The 20,495-nt window shown below is 50.2% G+C and overlaps 5 protein-coding genes across 5 annotated transcripts; 3 read left to right on the top strand and 2 right to left on the bottom strand.

Moving 5' to 3' along the window:
* Nucleotides 1-931: 931 nt before the first annotated feature.
* On the top strand, nt 932-1,846 carry M431DRAFT_477296 (hypothetical protein; the record flags this gene model as incomplete). Its single annotated transcript, XM_024915553.1, has 1 exon — nt 932-1,846. One exon carries the CDS (start codon nt 932-934, stop codon nt 1,844-1,846), a length of 915 nt encoding a protein of 304 aa, XP_024780561.1.
* Nucleotides 1,847-3,707: 1,861 nt separating this feature from the next.
* Nucleotides 3,708-4,143, bottom strand: M431DRAFT_856 (hypothetical protein; the record flags this gene model as incomplete). Its single annotated transcript, XM_024923571.1, has 2 exons — nt 3,708-3,897; nt 3,980-4,143. The coding sequence occupies 2 exons, from the start codon at nt 4,141-4,143 to the stop codon at nt 3,708-3,710; spliced, it is 354 nt and encodes a 117-aa protein (XP_024780560.1).
* Nucleotides 4,144-12,621: 8,478 nt separating this feature from the next.
* On the top strand, nt 12,622-14,299 carry M431DRAFT_477294 (hypothetical protein; the record flags this gene model as incomplete). Its single annotated transcript, XM_024915552.1, has 2 exons — nt 12,622-12,956; nt 13,084-14,299. 2 exons carry the CDS (start codon nt 12,622-12,624, stop codon nt 14,297-14,299), a joined length of 1,551 nt encoding a protein of 516 aa, XP_024780559.1.
* A 674-nt stretch (nt 14,300-14,973) lies between these two features.
* Nucleotides 14,974-16,319, bottom strand: M431DRAFT_503051 (hypothetical protein). Its single transcript, XM_024918258.1, has 3 exons — nt 16,065-16,319; nt 15,897-15,979; nt 14,974-15,796 (listed from the first exon to the last, which is right to left on the bottom strand). Exons 1-3 carry the CDS (start codon nt 16,155-16,157, stop codon nt 15,271-15,273), a joined length of 702 nt encoding a protein of 233 aa, XP_024780558.1. The 5' UTR covers nt 16,158-16,319; the 3' UTR covers nt 14,974-15,270.
* A 746-nt stretch (nt 16,320-17,065) lies between these two features.
* On the top strand, nt 17,066-19,156 carry M431DRAFT_199117 (hypothetical protein). The gene is made up of 4 exons (XM_024913301.1): nt 17,066-17,385; nt 17,640-18,272; nt 18,363-18,797; nt 18,865-19,156. The coding sequence occupies exons 1-4, from the start codon at nt 17,248-17,250 to the stop codon at nt 18,994-18,996; spliced, it is 1,338 nt and encodes a 445-aa protein (XP_024780557.1). The 5' UTR covers nt 17,066-17,247; the 3' UTR covers nt 18,997-19,156.
* The last annotated feature ends 1,339 nt before the right edge of the window (nt 19,157-20,495 follow it).

The following is a 20,495-nucleotide window of genomic DNA, read 5'->3' as shown; positions in this document are numbered from 1 at the left end:
GCATGCTTAAGCAGCTCAACAAAAGGTAGCTATCTATATTGCCAACTCACTCTGACCGGAAGCCTGCATCCGTGCCAGCTCACCTTTTCCTGTGGCCTTCCGTGCAGAGTTGAAAGATTCCAGAGTTTTAAACCAACAGGACTCTATATTGCTGCCTTTATTGCTTCATGTTGACTAGTATTTATAGTATTTACTGTCTCTCAAGCCTCCGAGATGTTGTTGAACATGGAGATGGGTTATTCCAAATCTACGATTCCTCAGAATACTACAACTACTATTACTACTCATCGATGCTGTTATTAACGATGGAAGAGCCTACTTCTGGGCGGCCTGTCACACCACCCAATCAGCACACAACCAACATCTAGTGTTATACCGAGCAGCATTACCTCGTTACTATTACAAGTCCAGTATTTTTTACATCTGGCAACGCCAGTTGATCCTCGCTGTCTTTGCTCAGTATTAAACATTATCTATCTAGATTCGACGTCTACCTATGTTCAACATCTAGTTCACATTCCGCATTAATTCAGATTCAACATCCATCCACCAAGATTCAACATCTATCTACTAAGATTTACTATCTATTTAGATTCAACATCATTCTTAACTCACCATCTACCTAGGTTCAACATCTATTTAGACTTAACATCCATTGGATTCAACATCCATTTAGATTCAGTGTCTATTAGACTCAACTTCTATCTACAGTTACCATCTACATAGATTCAACATCTACCTAGAGTCACTATCTACTTAGATTCAACATCTATTTAGATTCACCATTTACATACAAAGATCCAACATCTTCAGCCACCTTCTACCTATATCTCTACAAATATTCAACAGGTAATAATTACCCCTCGAAATCACTTATTTATGGCTTATTGGCGCCTCTCTAGCAGCTCTTTCCCCAGTGACTTTTCTGACAATGGTGAACGAATACCCATATCCCAGACCGCATCGATTAGATCTTGATGATATCAAGATTAGCATTACTCACGAATGCCATACCACCGCTTTTCAAACGGTGGATTATTATCATCGACAAGCGATCACAATGACTCCGGATGAGCAACAAAAATACGTTGATATGGTCCGCAATTCGGACTACATCCTGAGTCCCTCAAACAGAGCAACGCCCAGTAATAATAAACTGTGGAAATATCTCAAGGACCCAGAGAATGTTTATTCCCGTGCTCACTTTGTCATGTTGGCCGCCGCTTATGGCATCTCCAGGCTCTCTCATCTTCGAGAGAATGTTGAAGCCGCTGGCGATGTTTTCGAAATTATGGACTACTCAGAATATTACGATCATTTCTATCACCACTCGACGCCGTCGCCAACTGAAGATGGTTCTGCGTCAGCAGTTGCGACACCAGCCCATGGATTAACTTTAGTAGATGAGACTCGTTCTACTGGTGCAACCCCCATCAATCAGCCAGTGACGCCGCCTCCCAATGAACCACAATTTGCTCCTGCCGCTCCACCGCTTAGGGCTCGTCAAGCATGGGATCCTTTTCAGTCATCGCCAGCCACCATTGCAGCACGTTCTCCTCCTAGTGAAGCACCAGTCGAGCCAAATTCCGCGTCGGTTCAACCAACCGTTGGTCTTCTGGCTACAACGCGCATTTCTATTCCTTCAACAACTCCCGAACCGCAGCCGAAGAGCTCAACTTACTCTCCTCAGCTCAACCCTACCCTCAACGCCAATGAAGGTCGGTATTCGCCTTCGATTGAAATCGCGGCTTTGAGAGAGAGAATTAGAACTTTAGAAAATGAAAAGGCTGCTCTCTTGCAGCTGGTTCGTGACCAAGCTGTCGCTCTCAATCAACGCCAGCAATAAATTATTCAGACATACTAAAGCCACAATCACTATTTACATATATATAACACGAGAGCTTTCAGGGTTAAGCGTTTTCAACAAGAGAACTTTCGTTTTCGGGCTTAGGTGTCCGACTTTGTGAGAGGCCACATGTGTCTTCGTACCTACCTGTATTCCGCATACTACCAGTAGATAACTGTATTACTAAAAAGAGAGATAGTCAAGACATTTTATATGCCATCTCCGACGACCGTGATCTTCTAACTTGACCCACGCCCCCTGACGACATGAGACTTCATGTGATAGCAACTACAGAAGGCTTGCTATTCGACTGCTTGCTCGGCCGCACAGAGAACGAGATACAATCAGTTCACTGAGGGCGTCTGGACGTTTAGGTCTGTATTAACTTATACCAGCCTTATTGGCGACAGACTTACGAACTCTACGCATACTCAGAAGGAGGAGGGAAGCGAACCACAAAAGCCCGCGCAAACAGCCTCGTACAATATATTTTAACAGGTGAAGCGGAAATCCAAGTGAAGCGGAAATCCAAATATCAGAGCCTATATCTCCCCCACAGGACTACTGCATAAAGGACGTAGAATGCGCAATTCTGTTGATACCATTGAGCGGCCGGCCGGATTTAAATGCGATCAAGCAAGCTATGTGTCTAGACTCTAAGTACCGTTGGGTCTGGTCTGATGGCTGGACGGGGTCCGTCGCGCTGTTCCCTCCGTCTGCGCGTCCCATTCTGCTTGCCTCTGCCGGTCTAGGCCATCGTCCCATTCTTCCTCAGGGCGCATCGTCCGCTTGTGGTCAAGGCCTAGCTGCAGAGCAAGGTTCCCCTTCTTCTTTCTGTCTGGGGCCTGTGCCCCGAAACGGGTCCGATCATACAGGTATCTTCCCCGTGGGAGCACCTCGATCAGAGTCCAAAGCTCCTCATTTGTGATAAAATCGGAAGAGAAAATGACTAAGGAGGGGGCAAGGAGGAGGAGTATAAAATGCAGTGTAGTTACGTGATACAGTTGATAACCATGTATCATCAGCTTTCCATATCATTCGGATTCCAAGACTCGATGCTTTGCCAAAGTCTTCAAAGGGGAGTTAACCATTTAGCACCCCAGCGACTGCGTGAAGCTTGTGCATCGAGACCGAATATGAAGGGGACTTTTATTTACTACTACCGGTATTTGCCTAAGTAGGCAAGATAAGCCCTCAACTCTTTAAATACCTGCTACTTGTTACTACTTTCTACTATTGCTGCTATCTCCTACTATAGCTATATTTTTCTAGTATCTACTACTCTCACCATATTCGTCTAGTTTTCGGTATTATTTTCAATACGGGATGCTGGATAGAAAAATTGGGATGCTGGATACATGAAGCCATTCCCTTTCAAAAGGGCCAATTGTCGGGCACCCAATATACGGGGTATCGTGAGGTTTGCCGTCCTCCATTACCTCAAAATCAAAATAACAAGGCGTATTCTGTGCGAGTTGATACGGAAGCAATGGATGTCCGTTATCCATTTCGTAAGTATTGGAGATTCGACACTACACTGAATTGAGGATACCCGGAAATATTTGCAGTCTCTGAAGCAATTTCCGTCATCAGTTCCCAATTCTGGCGGTTGGTAACCTGCCTTCATACTATATCTTCGTTAATATCTCCTTGCAGAATAAGAGCATAAGGACCAAACAGCGAGATCATTGTTTGTTCAGCCATATCTAGGTTGGCAAGGGGCATATTGATCGCTTATTCAGGAGGCCAGATCATTTTATTGGAAGGGAGGATGTCACACTATCCAAGCATGTAATTCCCGGCGTGTCTCCGTGTGGGCTTTCCCCTCCAATCCCTGCAGAGTATCCCGAACCTCTGTTTTTCAAGAGCTGTCAACTTGGTTAACAGTTGCAGTTCGAGATGTAGTTTCTATGGGCACAAGGTGATGTAAGTGTTGGATCAATTTCCCAAATAGCTCTACTTGAGCCTCTCGTTTTGCCTTGCCCTTCAGGGCGCCTAGGAGTTTTTCCTCTCTAGGCCGCAAACTTATCCGAAATGGCTCTGTCCAGCTCCTAGCCAGAAGTCGGCTCGAATTAACAGTCAGATTAGGAGAGGGAGGAGGGGCAGGAGGGGCAGGAAGGACCTTTTGGTCACTCCATCTCGCGGATAACCTCGATAAGTTTGCGCACAGTCTCCAAAGTTTCAGGGTCGACAAGAGCCTCGTGCTGGTCTTCTGACAACGCCGTCTGGTTCCCTGACAACGGGATCATAATTCGACAATTGCTGGTAGAACGCTTTGCAATTCGATGATGCCACATTGTGAGGGCACATGGCCTCCGCTTACCTACTATTTAGGTAGCTACACTTGACATAGCCCTTAGATACATCAAGTCACCTTCTGCATTACCTCCGGTCTCTATGTATTGTGACCATTGATGCCGTGACCGGACCGCGTGTGACCTGATACACATTGTAGGGTAAAGAGTCATTGCACTTTCATGGCCAAGGTGCTTTAACCACACATTAGCTCGACTCTGGCCAATATATATCGCAGTTGAGTTTGTTTTGGATTGTCATTTTGATGTGCATATAGAGGTTATATTTCTTATCAAGGGGGTCAGTAAAGCTGCAATAGCTAGGTCAGAGGAAGGCTACGCCCCAGCCTTTGGTTCAAAATCCAGAATCAATCCGTAGCCCAACCCGATCGGCCACAGCCGACCAAGTCAAACCTCGAAGATTCAGGCCACAAAGTATGGCCGATCATTTGATGTGCATGTAGGGGAAGATATATGCATTTTGAGCCGGGCTGTGGCCATTCAGGTGTTGCTGTAGGCAATTGGGCAAGTTGTTGAGAAAGTAAATACTTGTCTCCGTTGAAGTTCTGTAATAACAATTTTGCAGAAGGGACAGTCTTTGAATGAGGCTTTGTGGAGCCACTTCAGGTAGCCAGTTCTCCTCCTCGCTCTCCTACCTAGTCAATCCTCTCCATCTTCATCACAATACAGATTTCGGTCACAAAGCTTGCTTCTTTGCATTTGAGATCAGTGCCTTTGGTCCCTTTGTGTATTTTCTCTCCTTGCTTCTTTTGTTCATTCATGATCCCTAGCTTGATCCCTCACATTGTGGAGGAGCTGAAGTCGTTCGTTTGACATTCTGAGTTTCAATAGTCTCGGCCTTTAGTTGGACGTTTCTCCAAAATATATATGATAATCGAGCAGTGAATGGTCACCCCGGTTAACGGAACATGCAATATTCTTGTCCATGAGTGAGAACCAATTTTGCAATTTGATGACAGCAACTGGCTGACGTGGAACTTTACTGCCGGCTGATCCAAAGCTGTGGCATTTCCTACTGAGCTGAGAGCCGGGGCTAGTACACGAGCTGAACAGCACTCCGTTTTTTGACATAATGGGATCGACTGAGCTGAACGAATGAGTCGTGATCTCCAGCGCTTGCTGGCTCGCCCTACAGGCTAGAAACAGCCATCTCCCTACCCCAGATGTTCACCTCGCGGCTAGAAGGAAAGCCACCCTTCTAGCCTGGAAGAACTTCAAACCGCCATCGCTCAAATAAAGTTTCCCGCCACCACAAAGTCATCACAAAAGTCAAAAAGTCAAAGGCAAGATCGCGTAATTGCTCAAACGACTCATGCGGTGAGGCCTCACTGGGGTGGCAACGTGTCAGTCGCCAACTCCTAATTTGACGCCACCTGTCGTAGAAACGTCTGGCCTGCTTCTAGGCAAAAGTAAAATTGCTTCTGGTTTCAAAGGGGCTTAAAAACTTGCGATGCTCTCCTCGAACTCGGGCGAACGCCAAGCGGTATAGGAGGAGTACAGGCATGTACGTCGCGACGAAATTAGGTGCTAGTAGTATCAAGCCTTCGCATGTAGTAGAACGAGTAGTGAACATTGAATGTCCCTGAATCATGGGTTTACCGCTTCAGGGGCTCGATAGAAGCGTGGCGTTCCCGTGCCTGTGGTCTGGGATTAGTCGATCCAATAGTTTGTCGTTCCATTCATGAAGCGATGCAGGGTGGTAATTTTCCAGGAAGCAAACAACGTGGAGCGATAACCTTGGTGGCAACGTGCTCTGACCCCAGGATTTTGTTGGCAATGTTGCTAGGATAGCTCCTTTGTTGCAGGGATTGGATCTTGGGGATTTTTGCTGCCGAAAGACGGCAGCACGCATCCGTCAGCCCTGATAAGAACGTTGAAAATGGCGTTATCCGAAACTACATATCGCAAGATATATGACCACATGTCGAGTCCGGACCGCTAGGATACAGTAAACACATGGGGAGCTTGTAATTATCCCCTGTGGTGAGACCGCCACCGAGATTCGTTTAGGCTGGAGATTCAAGTAAGGAAATGCACATCGCCCGATCCGGAAAACAGTGTTATCGCACGCACGAACCATGCTTGCAGAATGGTGGTGAGAAGCTTATTTTCCAGGCATCCACAGAATTGAAACGAAAGCTGTAGCCAGCGACCCTTGAGTCAAAGTTGAAGCATTGTAACCATGTTTGCTGCTTCTCTCAGAAATGCGTTCTCTCACATGGCTGGTCACAAACAGCAGCGGTCCGCATTCCTGCCACGAGGTTGAGAGCCTACCCAACTGAAGAGCAAGGGCAATATTAGGTGCTGATGCTGATGCCATCTCGCACGTTCTCCCTGTGAGCTAGTGATGAGAGGAGGTTTATCAGCACATGGCGTGAATCGGAACTTTAGAGCCTTCAGGGTCCAGGGCAAGAAGCACAGGGGAAACATTGACGCTCGACATTGATCAAGCCGTGTCGCACTATTGCGGTCACAAGACATTGCGCACAGACATGGCAAGACGCAATCTGGTGTATGTCTGTACCCATTGAGCGTTGATGCAGATGCAGATGATGGTGTCTATTCCGTATCATTCACCGAGCGAAAGATTTTATGGAGCGCCAGGATGGCAAACCTGGTAGCGGTCACCCCCACGCCGTTTGTATGGATATGTACTTTTCCTTTCGATATAACGTTTCAAGAACTCGCTCCATCACATTGTACCTGCAGGGTACCGTATTGAATGAGAAGCACGAGAGTTGAGATCAGAAAGAAAAATCTGATGGGACATGGTTCAGCTGGAGCGGCGTGGCGCTCTTAGCCATCTGGACGTTGGGTGAAGTGGAGTGACAACTCGGAGGTAGTTCGTCATTATTCCCGACTTTCTGGATGAATGGAAAAGGCGTTGTTGTTGTTGTTGTTGTCTCCATGCCACGGGAGGCTATGTATGAATGGTTTCATATTGGAATGAATCCATCTCGATTGCTCTTGGCACTTGTTGGTGGACCTGTAACGCTTCAAGTCTCGCCATCGACCAACAGTACAGTCGCGACAAACAATGCCAGCCTGTCCTTGACTTGAGATAGTGACAGAAAACGGCCACTATCAGAGAGTATTTTGGGAACGGAGTAAGCAGCTCAACTCGCACGAGATGCGCATCGGTCCGGCGGATAGAAATTTCATCTGTTGGTGGCGCCAAGGGTTTGCTGGGATTGCCGTTGCTTCAGTACAAAGTAGGAAGTTGCTGCTATCTCGAGACGCAGCATTGCCGACACAATTGCCGTTCAAGATTAGTCATGTGGAGAGCTGACAGAAGGCAAAGTCACGTGCAAGCTGACTTTGAAAGCTTCAGCCCAGCTAGACAGTAAAAGTTCATGGAAATGGCCACTGTCAAGCCCGTCAGCTCGCATTTTCTTGTCACGACGCAGCCAGCTGAAGATGCTAGATTACTGTACTTGACAGGTCCCTTTTCGGCAACAAGGCTGGGCGAAAGGGGGCAGTCAATCATGCATGGCGCGTGTTCATGCGGAGCCGTATTCCGAGAGCAGAGCAAGTAAAACAATTTGACAGCTCCCTGAGGGGCCCTTTTCCACCCCTGGATATCGGCGATTGCTCCATCGACGCTCGTCATTTCAGTCTTGATACGGAGTTGATGGAGTACCTGCTCGTAAGGAGGACTCCATAAAAAGCAACGGCTCCAGTTGTCTGTAATACTTTGGTTTCCACACATCGGACCGCTCCTGCTCCGTACATGCAGTGCCTCATGCCGGTACCCGCTTCTCCGTATAAGAAATGAGACAGATGGATGATACAGTCCACAGCGAATCAATCAGTGCTGGTCGCAACGGTGGAGCGAGTGGTGATAGGTACGATAGGCGAATCTAAAGTGTACAAGGATGGCTTAGTATTTTTGTTTTTCTCTCTTTTCTTTTTTTTTAATTCATTGTTCCTTTCGTCCTTCGCTATCATTGTGGCGGATGGCGCACAAGGCAGAGGCGAACGACAAAGGACATTCTCGCATGAAGGTACGGAGCTACGTCCGTCGCACAGGCGCTTGGTGACAAGCCACGACCACGTGATGGAGATAGAGATTGCGCAGTGACAGCACGGGAGGCGCTAACATTTGCGCGTGCCAAAGGGCGGGAGCGCAATGTACACAAATTCCACTGACAGATTGTACCCTCGTATCCGAACTTTGAAGTACCAGTACTCGTAAAGGGACCTCTCCGTACATGCAGTTTGGCGGCATCTACCACGACTAGAGCGCTTCCATCTTGATGGATTATGCCAAGAACTAATGTGCACGGCAGAGAATGCTGCTGCCTGGGCATTGTGATAAGGCTCTTGACTGTGCATATCAACGCCTAGAAGGCATTCGGTGATGATGGCCCAGCTTTTTGGCACACAGTGACAGGGGCCCCGCTAATCAATTGACTTCGAACCAAAGTCGTGACGTACTTGGTGCCCGTGCTCCGTCGGTGGCTGAAGTCCAGACCCATTGTCTTTTTGCCATGCCTCCACTGCCCACAGAGCTGCTTTGACGGCCCAAGTAAGAGATCAACAAACCGTAAGCCTGCAAACAACGACAACAACGGCGACAATCTCAGAAAACGCGTACTCGTACCTCGTAGAGAACGCCAATCAGGGGTTCTGGCTGAAATTCATCCCCAGCACGGATCTCTAGTTCGTGGGCAATTAGGGTAAACCGCTAGCTACCCGGCGCCCGCATGCATCGAGCCGGCTAGCTTTTGCGCTCACCGCATCCCCTCCAGTCAAGACTCAATTTTCCGTCGTGCTTTACAGAGCAGAGGGTTAGAAAAGGGACAAGGGGAGAGCAGCAAAGTCCACCATCTGCAAGGCTCGAACGAGCTGGTCCCCTAAAAATTATCCGATATGGAAGCTGGGTCGACTTTTGAGTTCTGGCACTAATGCAATTTGCTCTCTTGACCCTCCTCTTTAGGGCTGCCCGTTTCAGTCGACTATTCGGTTGGAGGGGAGCAAAAGCCGACACGAGGGGCCCGCGCACGATCAAAATCGCGATCTCAATCACATCGTATCCAAAGCTTTGTTCTCTTCTGCCATCTGCCAGCACCGGCTCTTGGGGTTCATTGACGGACGGCGGGGGGAGAGCTTTACTAGGAGCCCACTTGGAGGCCGATGCCTCATGCTGCTCCGTGCGCGCTGCGTGAGAGGGGCTCCATGGCCTCGGCTGCTCCCAGCGTTGCGGAACGGCCTTGGATGCTGTCGCAAGTTTGTGCTTGGTTGGACTGGGTCTTCAGCCCCAGAAGGCGTGCTGGGTTACCTTGCCAGCCAATCCTCAGCAGTCGAGATGACGCTGGTGGGTGGGCAGTATCATGCTCTCTTTGTCCCTGTAGGTACCAAGAGGTACGAGTGCTCGTCTAAGAGCTGAGTGTTTGCATACACAGGCATGCACACAATGTGCTCCGTACGCGTTGTGTCCTGCGAAGCTGCATACATATCTTGGCTTTGAAGATGAGTAGGTAGTAGCGCCGAGGGGATCATCGCCATGGGAATGCATGTGATGCACTGTGTCACTCAGAGCGTGGGAAATTTTTAACTGCGGGTGTGGTTACTCTTGCATGGTACTTGGGACTGCGTTTGGACAAACGCCGGGCCGAGGTACCGCGCTTTTGCAAAGCCAGTTCGAGCGTTCCGGCGGCGGCGCCAGGGCTGTCTTGTCGTAAGAGCCTGGAACAAGAGAAAGCACCGCTCAGGCCACCTCCCAACTCTCGCCTCGTGGCTACCCGCCGCCGCCTGAACTCTCAAAAGCCGGGGCCCATGTACTGCAACATTGGTTGACCGACGCAGGTACTTGCGCGTCCTGCGGGCTGCAGCTAGCGCACTAGGTTCCTGCAGGTCAGGATCTTCGTACTCCATACTTTGGAAGCCTCGCTAGCTTTAGATCAATGTCTCAGAGGGCATGCGGAGGGCCAGAGACTGACACACGTGAGGCTCGCATGGCACAGGCGGAAAGCCACCACATCAGACACGAATTGCCTTGCTGAACCACATGTCGCGTACAGTAAGATGTACATACAGCGACCTGCTGAAAAGGATGCACAGAACAGCAGTTTGATGCAGCATCCTTACCGCTCGGAACAAAGTACCTACCTGTTCCGACGAGTGGCGGGCTGAGATAACGACGCGAGATACCCTACCGCACTTGTACATTTTGGTACTTGACCTGCTGCAGAGACAGAGATGAGGGACGGTATCGCATCCTTCACAGACCAGCATCGGTAGGTTAATTTGGATATCGGCGGGCGGAGCCATGCGCCTAACTCCTGGCAACATTATCGCAGCAGCGACACGCAATTTGGCAGCCCCATAATACCTATCTCGCCCTTTCGCGCTCTGTTTCGTGGGGCCATCATTGGTGCAGTACGGAGTACAGTACAAAGTACATGCTTGATAGCCTCCATTTTTTCCCCCTCGGGTGGTCGCCGTCCATGGCTGTTGTTGTGGCTTTGTGGCTGTTTTCCCACAATAACGTCTCTCCCCCTCCCCCCTTGAAAGAAAATTTTGCCTTTTGCTTTACCGAGCTCCGAACATGTTCCATATGGCGCCAGACCGTTATGCGGCCTCTCATCCTTTTGCAGCGAGGCATTCTGGGGAGCCTCGTCTTGAGCACGGGGCATGAGTAGTACATGTAAGCTGGCAGTTAGTCAGTCTGCCTGGCTTACTTGATACGAGTGCTCCAATGAAAACACCCGGTGGCTGACGAGCAAGGCATCTAAGAGGCGGTGGCCAATATTAAATCATCGATTGTCGGTCGATAGATAACCAGCTGGTGCAAATAGTGAACGGATAGGTTGCCTTGGTCGCACAGGCCCCCCCTCTCTTGTCTGGCGTCTGGACCGAAGGCTTGCAGCATTTGGGATCAGGAGGGTTGGATTGGATGGGGCTGCAAATCGTGCATCGTGTCCTGCACCAATGGCGCTGCGCCACTGCGCTCCACAACCCCTGCCCAGTTTACTGGATCGAGTAATTCCAATGAGGCACGAGCTAATGACGCTGCTAGCGACAAGCCCATGAGAGACAGGCGGGCTCCATGAATAGCACCAGCACCAGGGAACAAGGACTCGGGTCCGCGTTATGGGGCCTGGCGACTTGTTGTGTGTGCGACGAGCACTGCAGCGAGCAGGTACCCACGTACTGTAGTGTACTTGGCAGTGTACTTGTAAGGTACCTGCGGAATGTACCGTCTGTGTTTTCCATGTTGTATTTTGTGTTTTGTGCAAAGGCTTGGCAGGCATTGTAAATAGGTAAGCGTCTACTCATTCTATTGATTCCATAGCCTAGCACCACCCGTCCGTCTCTCGTCAGATAATTCGGGGGCCAGACGTGGAGGACAGAAGGATAAGGTAGACACCGCTACCGCTATCTATCAAACGCGCAGTTGGTGAATCAATCAACCATTGAAGAGTCTAGCCCCTACTCCGTCCCCTCGCCTCGCCCCAATAAGATACGGCGCAGTACTTGCATGGAACCTGCAGCTGCTCTAGTGCTGAAAGGCCAGTCGCGGCTAATTGGCGAAGTCGACCTGATGCGCGGTAGCAAATCCTGGCCCAGCCACGGAATTGGTGCGACTGCAACGGGTTAGCACCAGCGCGCTCGTGTGCATCCCCCCATCGCCCCAAGACATGGAATGTATCGCCAGGTACACTCTCTAATTAAGTCGGCCAAGGTGCAAGTGCAGGTGCTGGTACTGCTAATTCCCTCCATCCCACTAGCAGGTGCTAGGTATTGCCTCGCACGCCACCGCATCCGGGGCTGCGCTGCCTTTCAGGTCCCATCTCCCGCGCTGCTGCTGCTCCAGTCTTATCAACGACGGAAACCCTGTGTCTTGGCCTTGCAGCGGATTTTTTGCCTTCTGACTCCTCGCTTTTGTGCATACATGTACTTCTGCTCCGTGCTTTACATTACATTGCTACTAGGCCTAGTACATGCACGCACTACACTCTTCTTTCTCAGCCGCCATTCCCTCCATCCATATCTACTACTTTCCACATCCTAACACACCTTTCTTCCCATTACATACATACATACATTCGATCCCTCCCCCAGACAAGGAAGAATCTCATCTTTCGCCAACCCCATCGGTCTTCTTCTTTTTCCTTATCCCTCTCGATATTTTCCTTACTGCTGTCCTGACGAGGTCCTTCCCCCCGATGTAACCGCCTGCTGCGGCCACTATACTTGCAGCGTTCATGCAGCAACCCCTCCGAATCCCGCTATCCGAATCGACGCTCCCGCCAGCACAGCGCTTCCGCCAGCAGCAGAGGCCGAATGCCCGCTGGACAGAGACTCCCTAGCGTCTGCATTTCTTCAACAACAACAACAACACCAACAATAGCATCGCGACTCTCCTAAAAACCCGCCCCGAAACCCGCCCTACCTCGCTCGTCGAGCCCTCTGCGGAGGTCGACGGGCGCGGGCCACAGCAGCAAAAAGCCCGCCATGTCCATCTACTCAGATCCCCCGGCGCTGCGAGCGTTTTCTGAGGACAAGCCCTCGCTGCTTGTCTGCTGGTGGGCCACAATCTTCTGCGCCCTTATGATCCTGTTTCGCATCGCCGGCCGATTTATCCGAACCGAAAAGCTCTTCTCCGAAGACAAGTTCGCCGCCGTCGCCCTGGTCCCCTTGTTCCTGCGCATGGGCTGCGTCCACTTCATCCTCACCCACGGCACCAACAATGCCGATTTCACCGGCGTCACACTTACCCCCGACGAGATTCACAAGAAATCCGTGGCCAGCGGCCTCGTTCTCCTCAGTCGCATACTTTATGCCGCGACGTAAGTAGTCCGCATGCCTGTAATGTTACTCAGCGCGTAGTAGTGGAGTGAATGGAATGGATGGATGGATGGATAGAGATGAATGGATGAGAAGAGACACATTTGACTGACTGATCCCGAATTACAGACTATGGATCCTCAAGGGCACTGTTCTCGAATTCCTCAGGCGAATTACCGACCTATCATGGCAACAGTCACAAAAGTACACGCTAATCGCCATTCGATGGGCCCTTGGGCTCACCTTCATCGCCGTCATCATTAGCGATCTTGCCGAATGCAATCCCTTTAAGCATTACTGGCAGGTCTTGCCTGACCCCGGTGGTCAGTGTCGCCAAGGCTATGTCCAGCTCATCACCATGGCCACTTGCAACATCCTTACCGACCTGATGCTCGTCATCTTTCCCATTCCAATCATCATCCAGAGCCACATGCCGCTTCGCAGAAAGCTCCAGCTCCTCATCCTCTTTTCTCTCAGCTTGTCCGTCGTGGCAGTCACCCTCTACAGGGTTCCGCGGATTATCGACGTCGATGGCCGACAGCAGTACCGATCGCTCTTGGCGTCAGTCGAGTTGATTTTCGCCACTGCATCAGCAAACGCCCTTGTTCTGGGCTCATTCGTCCGAGACCGAGGCGTCAAGAAGCAGAAGCCCAGGCGAACGTCGACTGCCGCCGAGTCTTTCGAACGCACCAACACCATCCGAAGGCCAACCATTCACAGACAATGGGGTAGCGATGAAGACTTGGTCAGGGATGTTGGGCTGGCTGTTGAACCTGAACTCCGAGAGCAGCCAGACAGCCCGTCGTCCGATCTTTACGCACCCATCCAGCCGATGAGCTCTATCGGACAGGACCGCCAACGGCAATGGCAGCAGCAGCAGCAAGACGAGAGTGCGCATGAAAGCGCCCAGGAGAGTGCTCAAGCGAGTCAGGACTTGTTGATCTACAAGACCGAATCTCAGCACGGTTCTCAGCACGAATCTCGAAAACTCTCATTGTTTGATGTCGGTGGCCTTCTTGAAGAGGGACCCGCCACCAGCAGCGGAAGTTTCCGAAGAGGGAGCAGCTTTACATCGTCTTCTCAGGAAGCAAGCACCTCTCAAGCCGCCGTCCCGCAGGCGTCCCGAAAAGCTAGCACAAACGGCGTTCGACGTGGCTCAACAGCTTTGTTGCAAGACCTTGGTGGACTTCTGGGCCCCTTGAACTCAAAGTCGTCAGTCCGTTCCAAGCATAGAACTGGCACTGAATTGCAACCAATCCCACAGTCTCATCAGGAGCACCATGCTTCTGGAAGCGCAGCGTCAGATCTCGTTCTCATGGACCCCGGTGGCCTTTTACGATCATGAGACGAAGACGCACTCTACGGCAGCCGCACCCACCTGCCGTCTATCTAATTGACGAACTAATCTACGACTTGATATCACGAATCTCTTAATTCCTTCTGGGAAATACTTTTTTTATTTGGCCCTATTTTTTCCAGCTTCACTTTTATATCTTTGGATATGACCCGTCAGGCATGGCGTTCACGAAAGTACTTTTCGCTGTATACATATACACATATATATACATATAGTACACTTCCTTTCTGTGTTCTTTTCTATTTCTTCTTTTTTCTCTTTTCCCGGCATCAAGAACGATACCTCGGCGGAAATGATGGTGTTTTGATGGCTTTGGCATATCCAGTTTTTTGGAATGAAGATGAGGGGGCGACAAGCGATGAGAGAGATGGACGAAGCGGGAGGCAAATGCGATTTGTTGTATTTGCCAGGTACTTTGGCAAGCATATACCCCGGTGACTGGCACCGTTTTTGAAGAGGGGATGTCCTGTACGTGTAGGGCATGGTTGATGATGGGATAAAGAAGACGTGGTAGATGAATACGTTGAGAATTGAAACGATTTAAACGTACATTTTGTGTGCCCGCATAAGTCTTGATGTGCTCGTATGTGCCATGATATCTATCTGTATTGAAACATGCACACCGGCATGTGTCTACTAGTAGTCCGTGGCATTCATGGGAATTCTTCTTGACGTTGTGAAATGTACTTGGTAATTTATTGAATTGGTTTGTTTCGTAATTCTAGTTAATTAATCCCCCCAAACGCCAGCTTTGACACTGCAAATGCAAAACAATTATCAAACAGCATCGTCGCTGCTCCCCTCCAGCTGAAATAATCCAACTTGAAAATTTTGCTTTTTTTTTCTTCCAGTTACTTCCTCGCGAGCACATGCCCTCCCCTAAATCGTCACACGCTTCAACCACCATCTCCTAATGTCTCTACTCAAAAAGCTGGGAGACTCAAGGAGCAAAAGTTCCATTAGACACACAACCGGTAACTGGCATATCGACCCGCCGTCTCACTGACTCGGATAATCTTGACGACCTGCCCTCTCTTGAGCCCCAGATACCGCGCAACGGGATCCTTCTGCAGGATACGCGGCAGCTGCGTCTCCTTGAGGCGGTAGCGCTTGAGCAACGCAATCTTCTCCTCGCGGGAGAGCAGCACGTGGCGGGGCACCAGCTCGTGGTGGGTAATGTTGACGAGCAGGTCGTCCTCGAGGAAGCACTCAATCTTGGCGAGGTTCTCGACGCTGGCGAGGGACTTGCGGGCGGCGGGCGACAGGGGCACGTGGGTGACCATGATGCCCGTCTTGTAGTTGTTGGAGATTGTGTACTTTGCAAACTGGCGGATCTGGCCGACGCCGAACTGCTTGTCCGTCAGGAACTCGACCCAGATGGGGCCGCAGTCGGGCACGGGGTCCGGGTTGGAGGCTGTGGCGGGAGGGGTGTTTTTGCGGAGCATGGAGTCGCTGGGACGGGCGGAGAACTGGAGTTTGGCGCGGCTGTTGTTGTGTGCATTTGTTAGCCTTTGTGACTCTGTTACGTGGACAAATGATATTTATAGAATTGGGAAAGGGAGAGGAGACGGAAAGGTGGTCGTACTTTACGGTGCCGTCGGGATGGCAGTATTCGTCGCGGAACCGGTCGAGAGAGATGGTGACTTCGTCTTCGGCGAGCTCGTACTCCTGAACAAGGCGACACGGTCAGTCAAGCGTTTTCGAGGACATGATACGCCAAAGAGCGAGGCACAGCAAGATGAGAGAGCCATACTCGGTCCGCAACCATCTCGTGAACAGTCCTCCACGCGCGCCAGAGTCTCACCACCTCCTTGGACTTGGCATCGTTGGGCAAATCGTCAATCATCTTGGCGAGCTTTTGATTTATCGCTTCGAAAGAGGTGCAACGAGGAAGAGATCGACAAGGGCCAGAGGTCGGAGGAAAGGCGGGCTGCGCGTTGTCGCGATGGTGGTTTTTTTTTTTTTCCTTTGCTCCAAAGGTCCGCTGCGCAGGAGAGATGGGCGGTCGTTCAAAAATTGTTTGCGCAGCCTTGCATTGGCTGGCTCGCTGGGCGATTTGCTGGGGCCGCTCGGAGCTGATAAGAGAATATCATGTGACTTGACTGATAAGTTAGTAAGCAATAACGTGGCAATGCGCCTGTGCCTGTAACTGAAGAGGTACCTTGGTACCTATAAAACTTTGTGAATTGGGAGCCAAATTGAGCTTCGTGAATAACTTAGCCTGGGTATCCTAAGCAAAATCGAGACACAAAATGCAACATGACAGTAGAATTGCTCAATTGAGGCTGCATACGGGCAGAATAGCTACATACATGTACTCGTACATATGTGCTGGCTTCTACAGCAACTCCAGGGCTCTCATTGGCTCCCCCAGCTCTCTCCCCCCACTCAATCCCACTTCGGAAACCCTCCGCAGCAAACCAGAAGCACTTTAGCACTTCACAAAACAAGATACTGCTGCTTTGAACAGCTCCAACATTCGCACTTAAAGTTTCTCACTAAAACTCGCCCTGACTTGGCACCACAGTGTCCTCTACAGCAGTGGCCTTTAGTGGACGTTGTAGCATCCTAATCGCTAGAATATACCTGTAAAAATCCAATTGTGTCGCTGCTCAGTGTATTTGAAGTATCTGTTGGATTCGACAGCCTTGAATTTTATATTGATTTTTTTTTTGGGTGTGGGCCCCAGACCATTGAAGAAAAACGTGGTGCGTCCAGGGCAATTTTTTTTTACCACCAAATTATTGGAGAGTGTCGACTTCGGCTTTTTTTTCCTCCTCTTGCTACGTCGCACCAACCATCGTCAACCTTCGCCCTTTTCCCTCCCCCTTCCCCCGGTTCTCATTCCATTCTCCACAGGGAAGTCGTGACGGCTTCGTCTGGCCTCTTCATTCTTTTCAGAGAATATCTTCTGCCCATCGGCTGTGATTAGCACAATGGCCGCTCCCGCTGCTGCTGCTGCCCCCGCGGCTGATTCTGCGCCTTCTACTCGCCCGACTCGACCCGACGAGAATGTCTTTAAGCAGGAGCTCGCCAAGGCCGAGAAGGAGCACAAGGCTTCCATGGACAAGTTTGTATGTTTTCTCATGGCGTGGCTGCTTTTTACTTGGTGTTTTATACCTCCATTCTTCGATTTATAAGAGGCTTTACTCGAGTGTGCAGTGACACGATCTCAACATGCTCTCCCCAACAAAAACTGGCAACTCGCACAATGGGGGGGATATAAAGGAGAAAAAAGAAGAAAAGAAAGAGAAGAGAAAAAGATGATGGCGAGAGGCAGATTGTCGATTGATGCCGGACTTATGCTAATATACCATCCCTTCATTAGAACGCCATCAAGGCCAAGATTGACGTTGCTCTGCCCAACAAGAACAAGGACCAGCCCAGCCCTACCCAGAAGCGTCGCCAGGAGCTCATTGCTCAGGCCAACGAGATCCGCCAGAAGCAGGCCGGTGGCAAGAATGCCCGTACCTCCAAGCTGGACCAGATCAAGCGCCTCGATGAGCAGCTCCGCAGCCGTATCAACGAGCAGAAGACTGCCAAGGCCAAGGTCCCCTTCAAGAGCGCCGAGGATATCGACCGCCAGATTGAGACTCTCGACAAGCAGGTCAACTCGGGAACCATGAAGCTTGTCGACGAGAAGAAGGCCCTGACCGACATCTCCAACCTTCGCAAGCTCCGCAAGAACTTTGGCCAGTTCGACGAGGCTCAGAAGCAGATTGACGATCTCCGCGCCAAGATCAAGGAGATCAAGGACTCCATGGAGGACCCCGAGCAGAAGGCCCTGTCCGAGCAGTACAACAAGATCCAGGCTGAGATCGACACCATCAAGGCCGAGCAGGATGAGGCCTACAAGAGCCTGTCCAGCCTCCGTGACGAGCGCACCAAGCTGCAGGCCGAGCAGCAGGAGAAGTTTGCCGCCATCCGCAAGCTTAAGGACGACTACTACGGCGCAAAGAAGGCTTACCAGGCCTACGAGCGTGAGGCCCGCGAGAAACAGCGTGAGCGCCAGCGCCTGGAGCGTGAGAAGTACGTCCAGGAGCGCAAGAAGGCCGATGCCGAGCGTGTCCTTGCCGAGGCCAGCGAGCCCGCCTACCTCGACGAGATCCGCCGTGCTAACAGCCTGCTGGTCTTCCTCGACCCTACTTTCAAGGCTGAGAAGACCCCTCTGCTGGCCAACTCTGGCTTGACTGCTCAGGCTCAGCGCACCGTTGACGAGGCTGGTCTCAAGGGTACCAAGCTTGTCCGCAAGGAGGACCGCGATGACGAGTACCTCCCCGCCCAGTCCAAGGGCAAGAAGGGCAAGAAGGGCAACAACGCCGGTTCCGCTCAGAAGGGCTTCAACTGCCCTCCCTCCGTGGTCGAGGACTGCACGTTCCTGTCCCTCGATCCCCCCATGCGCAAGGAGGACGTGCCTGAGTTGATTGAGAAGGTCAAGGCCAAGCTTGAGCACTGGAAGGAGGACCAGGCTGCCCAGACCCAGCGTGTAAGTGCTTTAACCCCTTGAAAACAACATTTTTTCAGAAAGGCATAGACTAACTCCCCCTGAACAGAACATTGAGAAGGCCAAGAAGAAGCTCGAGGAGATCGAAAAGGCCGAGGCCAACGGTGACAAGGTCGAGGAGGTCGCCGCCGATCTCAAGGACGCCTCCCTCGAGGACAAGGAGAAGCAGGAGGAGTCATAAACGGCTCCCGAGTCTCTTGTCACCCTTGCAGGTCAAAACAGCCATCGACAATATCGACAACCGATAGCCACCTTTTCTTTTTAACTTTTTAAAAGTTACGTTCATCATATCAAGCTGACGCGCCTCATCTTTCGTTCCCAGCTCGGCTCTCGTCTCTTCATACATCGCTATATTATATACCTCTTATACCGTCAGCTTCAAGAATGTAGAATTCCAGGAGTTTCTCCCTTGGGAATCAGAAAAGAAGAAATCTGTTTTTTAAAACATGTCCTTGCAAGGGAAACGAGAAAGAACAAAAAGGAAGGGATCAGGAAAGGGTGATGCCATATCGGGAACTCCTTTCTTTTTCTCATCTCCATCCTATATCGTTATACGTGTGCCCCGCGTGTTGGGTTGATTTTTTTGTCAAAATTTTCTATCTAGTTTTTTTAGCTTTTTGTCATCTCTTTATTTTGTACCTAGGTATATCTATCTTTATTCCTCTCATGGGAAAAGGAGTTTAGGCCCAAGCACGAAATATACACCTTATGATTTGATGTAACAAGAAAACAAGAGATTCAAAGGAAAACACATACTCCCTCCCTGCAACATGACATGTGACGCCCGGCACTTTGTACATGCCGAATCTTTTGCTCATTTTCGGTGAGTGTGATGGCCTTGAGTGGCTTGCTTTCTCAAGCGGCCTGCATCCGAGGCCATCAAAAGGGGCTGCATGCGTCGTGCGTCTAGGGGAACACAGAAGACGTTCAATTGATCACATGTGAATTGGCTGGCACCAATTGAAGCTAAACCAGGTGCATCCACAGCTGTTCAACGCATGAACAAGCTAAGGTAGTTGAGCAACATTCTTCACCGCGTTTGTAAGCTTGATTCGTAGTATAGGAGGTATTCATTCATTGTTTAGATGTTTTCGCCTTGCTCAGCTAATTTCAACTATTCTGAGAATCTCATCTCGAAAATGTGCGCGTAGTGACTCATACGAACCAGTTTTATCCTCCACTATAGACGGGTTTCATGACGAGACACAAAGAATCCAGTGCGTACGAGTGCTCCCCTCATGGCTCAGCCACTCACATTTCGACCGTGGTCATGCTGTGCTCCAGACAAAATCATTCGCTTCCTTTGATGCATACTTTATACGCCAGGCTGAATGGTATGTATGTGTGTGTGTGTTTCCAAACTCGTCTAAACACAGTGATCCAAAATCTTGTAAATGTAGCCAAAAAGAAGAGAGAAAAACAGGAAAAAATTCCAACGTCCGGGGTTCCAAAGTAAGGCTACTCCAACTACCATGCAATCATGCCATTCCCATTCCAGACAAATGAAACCTAATGGTGATCGTACATGTCGTGATGCTTTTGTCGCAGAGGGGGTAGAGGTAAAAGTAAAATGATATGTAGACTGTTTGTGCCTCTGGCGCTCATGTCATGATGAAAGAAAATGGTTCAATCATAATTTTTTTTGAGTTGCTTATTTGTTTTGGTATCTTTTTCTTCCGC

This window comes from Trichoderma harzianum, assembly GCF_003025095.1.
Source record: "Trichoderma harzianum CBS 226.95 unplaced genomic scaffold M431scaffold_1, whole genome shotgun sequence".
Taxonomy (NCBI): Eukaryota; Fungi; Ascomycota; class Sordariomycetes; order Hypocreales; family Hypocreaceae; genus Trichoderma; species Trichoderma harzianum.
This window is presented reverse-complemented; position numbering and strand designations above follow the sequence as displayed.

Coding starts and splice junctions, on each gene's coding strand:
- M431DRAFT_503051 (XM_024918258.1), bottom strand. CDS start 16,157: ATGATTGACGATTTGCCCAACGATGCCAAGTCCAAGGAGGTGGTGAGA. Junction 15,980..16,064: donor ACGAGATGGTTGCGGACCGA/GTATGGCTCTCT, acceptor CGCCTTGTTCAG/GAGTACGAGCTCGCCGAAGA. Junction 15,797..15,896: donor CATCCCGACGGCACCGTAAA/GTACGACCACCT, acceptor ACACAACAACAG/CCGCGCCAAACTCCAGTTCT.
- M431DRAFT_199117 (XM_024913301.1), top strand. CDS start 17,248: ATGGCCGCTCCCGCTGCTGCTGCTGCCCCCGCGGCTGATTCTGCGCCT. Junction 18,273..18,362: donor ACTACTACGGCGCAAAGAAG/GCTTACCAGGCC, acceptor GAGCGCAAGAAG/GCCGATGCCGAGCGTGTCCT. Junction 18,798..18,864: donor AGGCTGCCCAGACCCAGCGT/GTAAGTGCTTTA, acceptor CCCCCTGAACAG/AACATTGAGAAGGCCAAGAA.